Below are 14,196 nucleotides of genomic sequence, written 5' to 3' on the forward strand. Positions count from 1 at the left end.
TTACAAGAGATAAAGTAGAAGTATACTTAAGGAAATATTTGGTCACATGTAAATATTAGGAAACAAAAAATATAGATTGTAATTTGTGTTTTAAAAATCTGAACATTGTACAAATCATGCTTCTTAATGCATTTAACTTTATATATATATATATTTCTAGAAATCCTACTCTATGCCTATTGGTATTGAATTTCAAAGAAGATACGCAACTATTGTTTTAGATCTTGAACAGCTAAATAAGGATCTAAATAAAGTTTTACATAAAGTTCAGCAGTATTGTTATGAGGTAAGTGTTTTTCTGGTTTCATGTTTCAGTAACTATAGGAGAAGCTACAGGTTATTTTGAATATACATTGTTCCCTCGATTTCCGTGGGGGATGCGTTCCGAGACCGCCCGCGAAAGTCGAATTTCCATGAAGTAGAGATGCGGAAGTAAATACAGCATTTTTGACTATGGACAGTATCACAAGCCATCCATTAACACTTTAAACCCCTAAATTACCATTTCCCATTCCCTACTCACCATTGAATAAGACACTTAGTGATCCTGATATTTATAAACATAATTATTTATTACCAATAATTATTATTTTTTATTTATTTGCAAAAATTATTAGTTTGGCGATGACATATGACATTATCGGGTGGGAAAAACCGTGGTATAGGAAAAAAAACCGCAAAGTATTTTTAATTAATATTTTTTGAAAAACCGTGGTATAGGCTATTCGCGAAGTTCGAACCCGCAAAAATCGAGGGAACACTGAATTCCGAATGATACGCATTATTCAAATTTATCCATTACTGATGTATCTTCTATATTGCCACACAAGCATAGAAATCATCCATTTCTGTTTGATGTAGCTTGATTAAAAAAATTAACTGGTATCTGCAGATGACAGAAAAAATAAGATAAGTTACTCAGATGCAGGTGAGGTCTATTTTCTGTCACAAATATAAGATACAATGCTGTAGTTTTTATATGTCAGTGTCCACCCTAGAAAATATGGCCTAAATGAGCATTTGGAATCATGGCTCTTAAAACCGACTCAATTCTCAATTCTTTATCCTGTTCCAGCTTGCTCCAGAACAAGGTCTTCAACCTTCTGACCATCCCACAGATCTGAGACGAAGATGTGAGGAAGAAGCTCAGGACATTGTCAGACAATCAAATACATCAACAACTGGACAACCTTGTGTTCAAAATGAAAATCTGACAGAATTGATTGCTAGACTCACAACAATATTATTGCAGATTAAGGTAAATTTATTAAGAAAATAAGAACAGTTACATTACAGTTACAAGTTAGAGCTATTCATGTAATTACCATTTGTAATTGCAATGGTCTTGGGGAAAAGTGACTTGCGACCTGTACTCTCACTTAAAACCATCACACCATTCCTGTGATAACATGATCACAATTTGGGCACTTGGCAACCCACACATATTTACAATTGGTTGCAGCATCTTACAGTCACATGACCCTGATTTGTGACCTTTTGTGCCAATATGTGACCAAAAAAATGCCCCTTGGGGAATATGGATTTGCTTAACAATTGCATGATTCACTTAATGAACAGTAAAAAAACTATGATAAAATTGGAGCTGACTTACCATATGACTGCAATGACTTACAACAGAAATTCCAGTCCCAGTTGTGGTTGTAAGTCAAGGACTATCCGTATGAGAAATACATTCCACCACTTTGGGTTAGGAAGCTTATTGTGATCAAATCACCTGCTTGAATATGGCCTCATAAATAGGCAATTATTAGATATAGAAGTAACTTTCCCATACAATTGTCAATCATCTTGTATTCAATTTCTTAGCAAAACCTTGTCTATAGTAATTTCCAATTATTTATACTTATGAATATTGGAATCGTAATAGTCTATTTCCCAGCCTTTGCAGTATGTAATAAGACACAATTGTTTTTCCTGGTGATGGCTTCCTCACCCTGTCCTTGTTTCTCTGTTTTTGGTTTGTGATTAGGTACACATGTATTTCAGCAATACACAACAGAAAACTTACATAATTATTTTTATGAAATTTCTTCTAGTGTCTAGCAGAAGGAGGTGATCTAAATTCCTTTGAGTTTAAATCTTTAACAGATTCATTGAATGACATTAAGAATTCTATAGATTCTACCAATATCAGGTAAGAACTTAAAATTAAACTTGCATCAGATATCCTTATATTTACAATAATCTTTTCAAAGGGATTGCTATTGTATGCCAATGTGCACCACTTAGTAGATGGAAGAAGAAAGGTAGCAGCAGCATGTCAGTTTATTTCAGAGGTCTTCAACCTTCGGAACTTTAAGACTTGTGGGCTTTAACTCCTAGAATTCTCCAACCAGCATAGTCCAAAGTTCCTAAGTTTGTGGATCCCTGGTCTGTTTCATGATGAGACAATCATATTTCTCAGTTTATATGCTGAGATAATCACAAAGTGACTTTACGTTAGGTACAATGCATTATATAAATTAGCTACAACGAGTTCTTCAGGATTGGGCGGCATAGAAGTTGAATGAATAATAAAATAATATTTTTTAAAAGTAGGAAAACAATAACCCAAACCTTGTTAAATAACGCTATCAGAGAAGGAAAATGCCGTAGCTCCAAAAATTAAAAGCAATTCATCCCAATATCAATTCCTTCAGGAAGGCTATGAAGACTTGGCTCTTTCAGCAACTCCTGGGCTCTATGATTTTGTGGGGCTCACTAATACAGTGATGGCAAACCATTTTTTGATTTGCGTGCCAAAAGGTGTATGCACTGGCAAGCCCTCCAGTCCCCCGCATATGCGCACTATCCCTGCATATGCACACATCCCCCATGCATTCACACAAACCCCCTGTGTTCCTCCCGTGCATGTGCACAGGTCTTATTGAAGCTTCCAGACTTTGGTAGACCTGTTGAGTTGTTTTTTGCCATTCCCAATCCTCAGGAAAGGCTTCTGAACACTGGGGAGAGTGAAAAATGGTCCAACGAGCCAACCAGAAGTTTGGAAACAAAGTTCCGGTTGGGCCGTTGTTGCCATCCTCTGGGTTCAGGAGGCTTTCCTGAGGACTGGGGAGAGCTGAAACGGCTGAAAAGAAGCCCAAAAATCAGGTGGCACACACTAGAGCTGGCATAGGGCAACACCTTGCGTACCCTCAGATATGGCTACAGGTGGCATGCATGTCATAGATTTGCCATCACTGCACTAATATGTAGGTATGACTATTTCAAGTTTTGTATTCCCTGGACAAAAGTTTGCTATTTGATTCTCTTTGTATTGTCACATTGCAGTCTTAACTTGTCTTGTATACTTCCTTGTGTTTTTTGGACAATTAGCCTTATAAATTTAATAAATTTAATAAATTAGATAGATAGATAGATAGATAGATAGATAGATAGATAGATAGATAGATAGATAGATAGATAGATAGATAGATAGGAGTAGGGAGAGAGAAAAAAAATAGAGAGATATAGATATATCAGTGAGGGTGTCATACATTGCTCTACCCAAAACATGTTGAAAAGCCACATAAGCAGGGTCAGGGTTGTATGAATTTTAAGGGATTGTCATTCCAATGAACAGCCTTGGAAGAAACAAGTATCTGAAATCCCACAAGATGACCTAATTTTATCAATTAACGCCTGGAATCTGCCCACTTTACTAAAGGGCAATTAACAATAATTGGAAAAGATAGTTTTGTGGATATCTAGGCCTTGAGACATGCTTTATACATGTCAACTAACACCTCAAAACAACTGCTAACCAGTGTAGTTCATAGACCAGAGGTGTTACTTGGGTAATTAAGGTTCCTTGTACATTTTGGACCAGTTGATGCTTCCTAGTAGTCATGAAGGGCAGCCCATGTAGAGTTTATCAGTATAGTTCAAACATAAGATGACTAAGGCATGAATGATTGCAAACAAGACCTCCCAATCAGGAAAGGGTATAATTGGAACACAAGGTGGATTTGTTTATAGGCCCTCCTAGTCAAAATTTTCACCTGTTTGAGCATGAGCTATAAGTCTAGGAGGACCCCAGAAACTATGTGATAGTTCTATTTGAGAAAGTACTATCCCACTGAGTACCAAAGTTGAAAAGCCACTCATAATAAAGATCTCCTGAATCCACAGACACTCCGTTTTGCTGATTCGAACCTAAAACTTTTCTTCTTCATTCATATCCTAACTGTGTCCAAAACCTGGATAGTACCACAATAGAATCGATTGTCAGCGGTCTTGATATATCACATCTAAATATTCGTGATAACTGTTCCCATAGTAGTGGATTACCACAACTAGTAGATTCATATTATGTTAAACAGAAGCTGGAAAAGTTTTAAACTTCAAGGAACCCTGCAAAACAAGTGTGTTTAAGTTTAACTCTTTCCCCTTTGCCAATACCATCATGATGAAATTAGTAGTATTACAATGCTTTCTGCTCCAATCCTCAGACATTTTAGAAGACTACTGCAGTGTTAGTATCAAAGGCCATCAAAAGTTTGAACAGGGCAGGAGAGTCTGTCTGTCTGTTTGTTTGTTTGTATTTATATGCCACCCAACTCCCAGAGGACTACCCGTACCCTGGTCCTGCCACACATAATTTATAAAAATAATAAATGCTATCTCTCAATTCCAAGATCTCATTGAAAAGCATCTCAATAAACTGCTGTATCCAGGACTCTTGAAAGCTGCAATCCCACCATCTTCCCCAAAAGGGGAAAGTTAGAAACTAGTTGGAAATTATCCAGCCTGATGTAACATATCAACTATTTCCCTTTCAGTAGACCGGCCTCTTACTCAATTCACAGGAACTACTTCAAGTGTATACTGTTTGCTCTTTACTGTGTTAAAAGACACAATTTTCTTTCATGACTAATGTTGAGAAATTTTCATGACTGTCATGATGTTGAGAAATATGGTTCCTTTTCATGAAATTGCGTAAAATTATACCAAAAAAAGACAAATGAATAGCTTGATGTCATGAAATGTTGTATATAAACTGAAAACATATATACCGAAGCACATAATACATCTTCATGTGGATTGTTTTAAAAAGAACTGTTTTTCTTTCTTTAGCTGTTTCCAGAATAATGTAGAGATCCATGTTGCACATATCCAGAGTGGTCTCAGCCAAATGGGAAATTTACATGCTTTTGCTGCAAATAACACTAACAGAGACTGAGAGAAACATTTATACTCCAAGTGTGCAGAATATAGTAGAGGAAAATGCTTGGTGTGTATGCTTTACCAAATATTCTACCAATTGGAAGACAAAAGAAGAAAGGATATTTTGAGAGTGTTTGTACTACTTCTGAAGAAACCAGCATAAAATTACCAGCATTGCTATGGACTTCATCACTTGCTATGCACATAATATTATCTTGTTTTAACAGCTAAACTTACGTTATAATATGTGTGTGTGTTGGTTGTTTTAAACTGAAAGTTATGCATACACGTTTTCATGACAAAGGAAAAACTAAATGTGGTTGCAGCAAATACTGGCAACTAAATACTATAAGGTTTTGAAAACAGTAAAACTAATATGACACAGTTGAGAGATCATATTAGTAGTTTCCTCTTTTTGGAAACCATGATCGCTCATATTGTGACTTAATAGCTTTTTATTTTAGCCTCTGAACAGTGTGCTAATTGATAAAGCAGTATATATATATATATTCCTGTGTTTGAGAAATAGCAGGATAATAGAATACCTGAAGGAGTAATAGCAAATAGATTACTATTGTACACTTGTGGATACTGAGAATCCCTGTAAATCAGTTAGTATCTTTGGAATATTTAATTTATTATAACTTATAAAAGTAATTGAATGAAGGAATAGAAAAGAAGACTAAAAGGTTTTTTAGTGAAGATATTTCACACAAATAACTGGTAATACTTTCCACTGATTGGTTTGCACAATTTAAACTAAACACCTGGTTATCAAGCAATTCATATAATTTTATAATGCAATTGGATAGCCAGTCCTCCAAACTGCCTTAAAAACTAAAGACCCGAAGAGTGTAGAAAAATGTTGATCTTGTAAAAAGGGTGTATTGAGTTGTTATATTTAGTATAACCTTGTAAAGCTTCAGTGTAATAAATTGTTTTCAGATTAGAATTTTCAGATAGCTGTAGCAATGTTTTGATTCCTTAGTACCTCATAAAATGAGGTCTTTTGTATGTTAATGTACAAAGAAAATGTAAACAATTATTTTCAATTTAAAATTTTGTATAGTTTTAAAAATGAATCTATATTCTGTGTCTGCATTTATGCTGCTTCAGAATTTAACTGCAGAGTCTATATTTAGCAAAGCCTGTTCTTTTAAGAAATGCATAAATTTTATTCTCATTGAGTTATGAGAAGGCTGCAATGTTTTACAAAAGTTGGAAACCATTTTAAACATGAAAAAGTTGAAATAATTTTCAGAAATGAAATAACTGTGTTCAGAAATGCATTCCTATCTGATATGGAGATGTAAGGTTAAAAAAATTCTTAAAACTGGGAAAAATGTATTTAGTGAAAGTTTGACGAGCCTTATCAGGAAGGCATTACATTAAACCAAAAGGAGGAGACAGAAACACAGACTCAGTAGAGAAGTTCTTGGCATTGAGAATCTTTATTTATTTACTTACATAATTTATATGACCACCCTTACAACAACTCTGGACAGCACTCATGGATTCAAATCGAGTTTGCACCAACGGCACCTGATGCCAGAGGTAAAACAATACTCCCCAATCATGGAAAACCACATCAGTGCAAGAGCTAACCTAGTCATGGTTGCGTATGACAGTAGAACAGGCTCTAAAAAAAATGAGAGAAGGGAGACCAGCAAATAGCCATCTCTAGAGTTTATACACTAATCCATTGGAGGAGCTAGAACTCTTAACATGGAAAAGCATATATTTTTTTATTATTTATTTATTAGATTTGTATGCCGCCCCTCTCCGTAGACTCGGGGCGGCTAACAACAGTAAAAAGACAATGTAAACAAATCTAATATTAAAAAAATCTAAAACCCCCAATTTAAGAGATCAGTTATACATACAGTCATACCATACATAAATTTTATAAGCCATGGGGAAGGGAATATGATTTGACAAGTGTCATAGATACGAGGGTCACCCAGAAAATAATGCAGTACCTTTTTTCTTCAACAATTATTTATTGAACAGAATGAAACTTACACACAAAGAATTGTGTTTCTTTTACATTCCCTATTTTTCCACGTAATCTCCGTCCCATTCTATGACCTTCCTCCAGTGAGACACAAGGATGTGTATGCTCTGTTGGTACCACTCCTTTTTCTGGTCACGAAGCCATTTCTGCACTGCAAATCACCTCTTCATCATCTTCAAAATGTCTTCCACGAATGGCATCCTTTAATGGCCCAAACAAGTGGAAGTCTGAGGGAGCAAACCTTTGTGAATGTTCCCAACAGTTTCTTTCTCTGCAGTGAAAAATTCAATGATGACACGCTGCTTGTAATGTACATCACTTACAGACACCATTTTGAAACACTGCTGCAGCTACGCTATGTGAAGAAATACAAAATTTATACACGCACTCCTGATAATTCAAATAATATATATTTAAAGTTTCACATTCGTACCATTACTGTAGGCTGAGAAAAAAAATGTGGTGCATTACTTTCTGGGCAACCCTCATATGTGGAATGGGACCCATAACAAAACACATCAAACAGAAAGGTGTGTATATAAAGAATCATTTTTATGTTGCACAAGCATAATAGTATCTGGAACACTGATATTATTTGATTCCACACACTCCTTAACACTAAAAATAGTTTTAATCATTTCTGCCCAATCAAGGATGTAATATGTTTAATATAATCGGTGGAAAGGCAATAAAAAATGTTTTCAAGGGAAAATGAGGAAGGTTCCATGGAGGATGTGTGAGAGAAACGTATGGTAAAATGCAGTGGTTTACTGGGGGAAAAGGAGAAAACTACTTTGTTGTGAGTGAAAAGCTAAGGTAAAATTATAACTTGAGGGAAAGGAAGATATCCTCCACTTACAATCATTTGATTACTAAATTGTTGCAACCATGGTTAATGTTTAATGTTACAAAAACACTAAAAAAAATGACAACCATTTTTCACACTTACCCTTTGCAGCATCCCCACAGTCGTGAGGATTACAATTGGACCTTTGGCAACTGCTTCATATTTATGAGGGTTGTAGTGTCCCAGGATCATGTGATCACTTTTTGTGACCCTCTGATGAGGAAAGTCAATGGGGAAGCCAGATTCACCTAACAATTGTATTAATTCGCTTAACAACTCTGGCAAGAAAGATCATAAAATGGGTTAAAACTCACTAAAAGCTTCACTTGGCAACAGAAAATTTGGGCTCACTTGTGGTCATAAGTCAAGGACTGCCTGTACTGGTTTCTGGGTTGTGACAGAGGAAGAGGATTATAAGCCAGCTCCAGGTTTGTGAACTTCTCAAAATGCTCCTATCAGGCCACTGTGTAAGGCTGGCATAGATGGGCTAAGAATTGTTTGGGCTTAAGAATATAAGAATGCAGCAGATTGGTGGTCACCAACCAGTGGTCTGCAAGAAAATTTTGGTGGTCTGCAGAGAAAACCGCATTTCTCACGAGGAACCCGGTTCCCGTGGTGCTTGTGCTTCAATGCTTTGACTCGCAGAGACAGGGTGGGGTCCTTTAGCTTGCTTGCCTGCCTGTTAGTAGAGAGAAGTGTCTGGGGTCAACCCTCACTTTGCTGTCCATCGCAGCTAGAAATTTCAAATGTGGCAGAGAACTTTTGCATCTCATTGGAAAACCAAGGACCCGGAGTATGGGGGAAGAAGGAAGATGCACACACAGCAAGATGCTTAAAGTTCAGTGTGAGATTTTCACAGTCTGTTGATTTGGGGGGCCATGTCATCTGCTGGTTTCAGTCCAGTGTGCTTCATTAAGTCCAGGGTCAACGCAGGCATCTTCCAGGAGATTTTGGAGTGCTTCATGCTTCCTTTGCAGACAAGCTTTATGAGGATGCTGACTTCAACTTTCCAGCAAGACGTGGCATCTGCCCACACTTCCAAAAGCATCAAAACCTGGTTCAATGACTGTGGGATTACTGTGCTTGATTGGCCAGCAAACTTGCCTGACCTAAACCCCATGGAGAATCTACGGGGCATTGCCAAGAGAAAGATAGAGAGATATGAAACCGAACAATGCAGAAGAGTGGAAGGCCACTATTGAAGCATCCTGGTCTTCCATAACACCTCATCAGTGCTACAGGCTGATAGCTTCCATGCCATGCCACATTGAGGCAGTAATTACTGCAGAAGGGACCCAAACCAAGTACTGAGTACATATGCATGCTTATATACTGCTCAAAAAAATAAAGAGAACACTTAAACAACACAATATAACTCCAACTAAATCAAACTTCTGTGAAATCAAACTGTCCACTTAGGAAGCAACATTGATTGACAATCAATTTTACATGTTGTCAGCACATTCAACTTTGTACAGAACAAAGTATTCAATGAGAATGTTTCATTCATTCAGATCTAGGATGTGTTCTTTGAGTATTCCGTTTATTTTTTTGAGCAGTGTACTTTTCAGAGGTCCGATATTGTTCTATGTACAATCCTTGTTTTATTGATCGAATGTAATACAGTATTCTAATTTTCTGAGATGGAGGATTTGGGTTTTTCATGAGCTGTACCCAATAATCATCACAATTATGACAAAACACAGGGTGAACATGCCTTGCATGTAATGAATCTCTCTCATATATTACATTTCATCTTTTAAGTTGCATTACTGAAATAAATGAACTTTTGCACAATGTTCTAATTCTTCCAGATTCACCTGTATAGCTATTAAAACAGTAGTACAAGATTCTGCTGGCAGAAATAAGTAACCAGGTGGCTTCCAGACAGCATGAATTAAAATATTCTTTTCAATGGCCATAGAGACTGGGACTGATAGGAGTTGAGGAGTGATTCACCTGCAGGGCTCCAGTTGCCTTCCCTGCAATCAGAATTCTGATTACAAAAAATGTATAATTGTACTCTTCATCATCTTTTTATAACATTTGAAAATTACATTTTTATTTCCAAATATTCCAAATTTTTATTTGCACATATATAGTTAAAAATAAAGGTTTTTTCAAGGTTGAACTCAACCCTTGGAAGACTACAAGATTCTTACTGGGAACAGTATGGAAATGGCTTATCATTCCATTTTTAGTCTAATTATTTCAGTAGTGCTTTAAAAAGAGGTTTTCTCCCCAAAAATGGTCTTTTGAAAATGTTCATGTTAACAATGTAGATAGTCTTTAAAAGGATAATACTTGATTTTGAGCAAAAAGGGGAAAAAATAATCTGCTTTACAAAATTTCTTATATAGTCCAGCAGATGGCAGTTGAGTTTCAATTGTTCAGTGTTCATTTTCTAGATTTTTGCTATTTCTGTATTAAAGAGCCAGCTTTTAAAAAGTTGTATTCATTTATTAGATTTGTATGCCGCCCTTCTCTGAAGATGCCATCAAAGAGATGATACACTTTATAACACATACTAAATACTTGATCTAAGTAAATTATTGATAGAACTTCATCAGCAGAGTTACATTAAGCGTAATGTAGAACAGAAACAAATTGTGATAGGCTTAACTAAAACAGAGCAGCTATTCTGTCTGAAAATCAGCTTTGCATTCTGATATTGAATTATTAGCTGTGAATTCTGAGAGTGCCAGTTCCTGTGGAAGTTTGAATAAAGCTGGATTATAACAAATGTCTTGACAGAAGCAGAAGTGAAAATTATGGTGCAAGATGTTTCTGGGGAAAAAAGACCTCTTTTTTCTTATTATTCACTTCTCTGCAGCATGGGATAAAATATTGCAGTACAGTGTTCCCTCGATTTTCGTGGGTTCAAACTTCGCAAAAAGTCTATACTACAGTTTTTTAAAAATATTAATTTAAAAATATTTTGTGTTTTTTTCCCCTATACCACGGTTTTTTCTGCCCAATGACGTCATATGTCATCGCCAAACTTTTGTCCGCCTTTAATAAATATTTTTTAAATAAACTTTAATAAATAACCCTGTTGAGTAATAATCTAAATGGTTGCTAAGGGAATGGGAAATTGCAATTTAGGGGTTTAAAGTGTTAAGGGAAGGCTTGGGATACTGTTCATAGCCAAAAATAGTGTATTTACTTCCGCATCTCTACTTTGCGGAAATTCGACTTTCGCAGGCAGTTTCGGAACGCATCCCCCATGAAAATCGAGGGAACACTGTACAGCCTGGCAGCCAGTTCAAAATAAAATGTTTTAGTACTTTACAACAGAGCAGGGAAGAGGCATAGAAGAGACAAAGAGTTTGTTTCATAAATGGGGACAGTAGGACAGGGATGATAGGCATGCTGGTGCGCTTATGCATGTCCCTTACAAACCTCTTAGGAATGGGGTGAGGTCCACAGTAGACAGTTTAAGGTTGAAGCTATGGGGGTTTGATGAAGTAACAAAGGAGTCAGGTAGCGCATTCCAGGCATTGACTACTCTGTTGCTCATGTATTTTCTGCAATTGAGTTTGTTGTGGTTTACCTTGAGTTTGTATCTATTGTGTGCTCGTGTATTGTTGCGGTTGAAGCTGAAGTAGTCATTGATAGATAGGACATTGTAACAGATAATTTTGGGTGCTACACTTAGATTGGACTGTAGGCAGCGTCGTTGTAGGTTGCCCAAGCCCCAAATTTCAAGCTTGGTGGCATAATGTATTTTGTAGTGACCAGAGGAGTGGAGTACTCTTCTCATGGAATACCTCTGAACTCGCTCAATTGTATCAATGTCTGATATACAGTGTGGATTCCAGGCAGATGAGCTGTATTCAAGAATTGGTCTAGCAAAGGTTTTGTATGTCCTGGTACCATGTATTTACTGTACTGTATTCATATTCATGTTTATATTTATACCTGTTATCTCGTTATCTTGACAAACTAACTAACTAAATAAATAATTCTTCTTAGCTTTTCCCCATTTTTAAATATCACTGTAAATCTCTAGTTCCAGATTGCCAGGCAGTCAAGCTATGAACAACAATATCCCTTGGGCATTTATTCTAAAATTAACTTGCAAGTACTTAATGAAGCCCAAGAAATTGATTGCAGGAGCAACCAGAAGTTAGTAAACTTATTCTGGACTAAGAATAAGTCCCTGCCCAGCTTGCTGTTAACTGGTTCCTTTGCCCTGCATGCACAGGCATTCTTTTTAAGGGCTGCCAGTTTCTTACCAGTCCAAAAGCTTTAAGAAAAGCTACTGTTCAGTGGTTCATTTTTTAATTTGCATTTCATACTAGCAGAAGGAAAGAACTCAGCCTAAGTCTCTAAAGAGAGCCTGCTGTCTTTGTCTAGATTAGTGTTTCCCAACCTTGGCCACCTGAAGATATTTGGACTTCAACTCCCAGAATTCCCCAGCCAGCATTCACTGGCTGGGGAATTCTGGGAGTTGAAGTCCAAATATCTTCAAGTGGCCAAGGTTGGGAAACACTGGTCTAAAGCAATTGCAAAGATTTCTCAAAGGCTGCTTTTTTTCCATCAGAAGGGAGATTTTGGTGAGCCAGTGTAAATATTTACATTTGCACTCTCCCTTTCTTCTATTTCTTCTCTGTTTGGTCTAGGATTGATGCAATGGCGAAATTCAATTTTTGTTTTTTTACTGCGGGTTCTATGGTGTGGCTTGGAGGGTGTGCCTTGGCTTGGCAGGCTTGGCAGGGGAAGGATATTGCAAAATCTCCATTCCCATCCCACTCTGAGGTCAGACGGAGGTGCATTTGCCGGTTCTCCGAACTACTCAAAATGTCCGCTACTTGTTCTCCACAACCTGTCAGAATTTGCTGAATTTCACCCCTCGATAAATGGCATGAGATTTAAGAGTCCATTTCCTGACTCATAAAGCAGATACTGCAATCACAAGATTTAATATGCTTTCCCAGATAGCATTACATCATTTCCATAAGCTTTTATACAAAATAGAAAACAAGTTTTAAAAGCTCTTTAACATACACTTCACAAGATTATTTGGAACTTTATGTGCGTGTTCATTGTTTTCAGAGTATAGAACAAGTGTTAGAGATGGAATTGCTTGCTCAAAATGAACTTCAGGTAATACCAATTAGGTATTGAGTAGCAACTCATCTGGAAGGTCACGTCCACTATCCTTTATTGCATAGTTTGGAGATTATTGCAAGTTTTTGGGGTTAGGAGTAGAAACCACACAGTCAGGCAGTGTATTCCAGGCGTTGATCACACTATTGCTGAAGTTGTATTTTCCGCAGTCTAGTTTAACAGTTATTAATTATTAATTAATAAATTAACATTTATTAATTTATCATACAAATATGGTACAGTGATCCCTCGTTTGTCGCAGGTGTTATGTTCTAGGACCACCTGTGATAAATTAAAAACCGTGAAGTAGGGATGCTATATTTACAATGTAAATATAACGAAAAAACCATAAAAAGCATGGCACCCTCTCCCCACTGACGTTGCCCACCCCTCATCCAGCGCTCCTTTTTACCTGTGCCTTAAAGCAGGAGAGAAGGGAAGGAGATGGGGTAGTGAGAGAGAGGGCGATGGCGGATCTTTCACCAGCACCATGTAAACAGTGTTGTTGTTGTTGTTGTTATTATTATTATTTATTAGATTTGTATGCTGCCCCTCTCCGAAGACTTGGAGTGGCTCACAACAACAAAACAGTACAAATCCAATTATTAAAACAATTTAAAATCCTTAATATAAAAACAATCATATATCTCATACAAACCATACATAAAATGGAAACGGCCCAGGGGAATCAATTTCCCCATGCCTGATGACAGAGGTGGGTTTTAAGGAGTTTGCGAAAGGCAAGGAGGGTGGGGGCAATCCTAAACTCCGGGGGGAGTTGATTTCAGGGTGTCGGGGCCACCACAGAGAAGGTGTTGCCGGGCTCAGGCAGCGGGCAGTGGAAGAGGAGGAGGCGGCAGAGGTGAGGGGCTTGCAAGCAGCCCCTCCCCCAGAGCACAAGGTGGGCGCGGCAATCGGGGGGCTGCTGTCAGGGCAGCAGCAGCCCGCTGACATCAAGCCTGGCAGTGGTGAGCAAAGCCGGCCACCTGGGGAAGCGGCATGTTTGAAAAGAAGCGGCCTGGGCATGGGAGGAGGCAGTGGCAACTGTTGGGTTGCT

The 14,196-nt window shown here is 37.4% G+C and overlaps 1 protein-coding gene across 1 annotated transcript in view; it reads left to right on the plus strand.

Moving 5' to 3' along the window:
- Nucleotides 1-6,579, plus strand: part of LIN9 (lin-9 DREAM MuvB core complex component) — a 30,112-nt gene extending 23,533 nt beyond the window's left edge. The window contains exons 12-15 of the mRNA XM_070734335.1: nucleotides 161-286; nucleotides 1,076-1,258; nucleotides 2,058-2,155; nucleotides 5,077-6,579. Coding sequence (XP_070590436.1) covers nucleotides 161-286; nucleotides 1,076-1,258; nucleotides 2,058-2,155; nucleotides 5,077-5,182 — 513 coding nt within the window. The 3' untranslated portion in view covers nucleotides 5,183-6,579. The remainder of the gene's footprint in view (nucleotides 1-160; nucleotides 287-1,075; nucleotides 1,259-2,057; nucleotides 2,156-5,076) is intronic.
- The last annotated feature ends 7,617 nt before the right edge of the window (nucleotides 6,580-14,196 follow it).

This window comes from Erythrolamprus reginae, chromosome 1 (genome assembly GCF_031021105.1).
Source record: "Erythrolamprus reginae isolate rEryReg1 chromosome 1, rEryReg1.hap1, whole genome shotgun sequence".
NCBI lineage: Eukaryota > Metazoa > Chordata > Lepidosauria > Squamata > Dipsadidae > Erythrolamprus > Erythrolamprus reginae.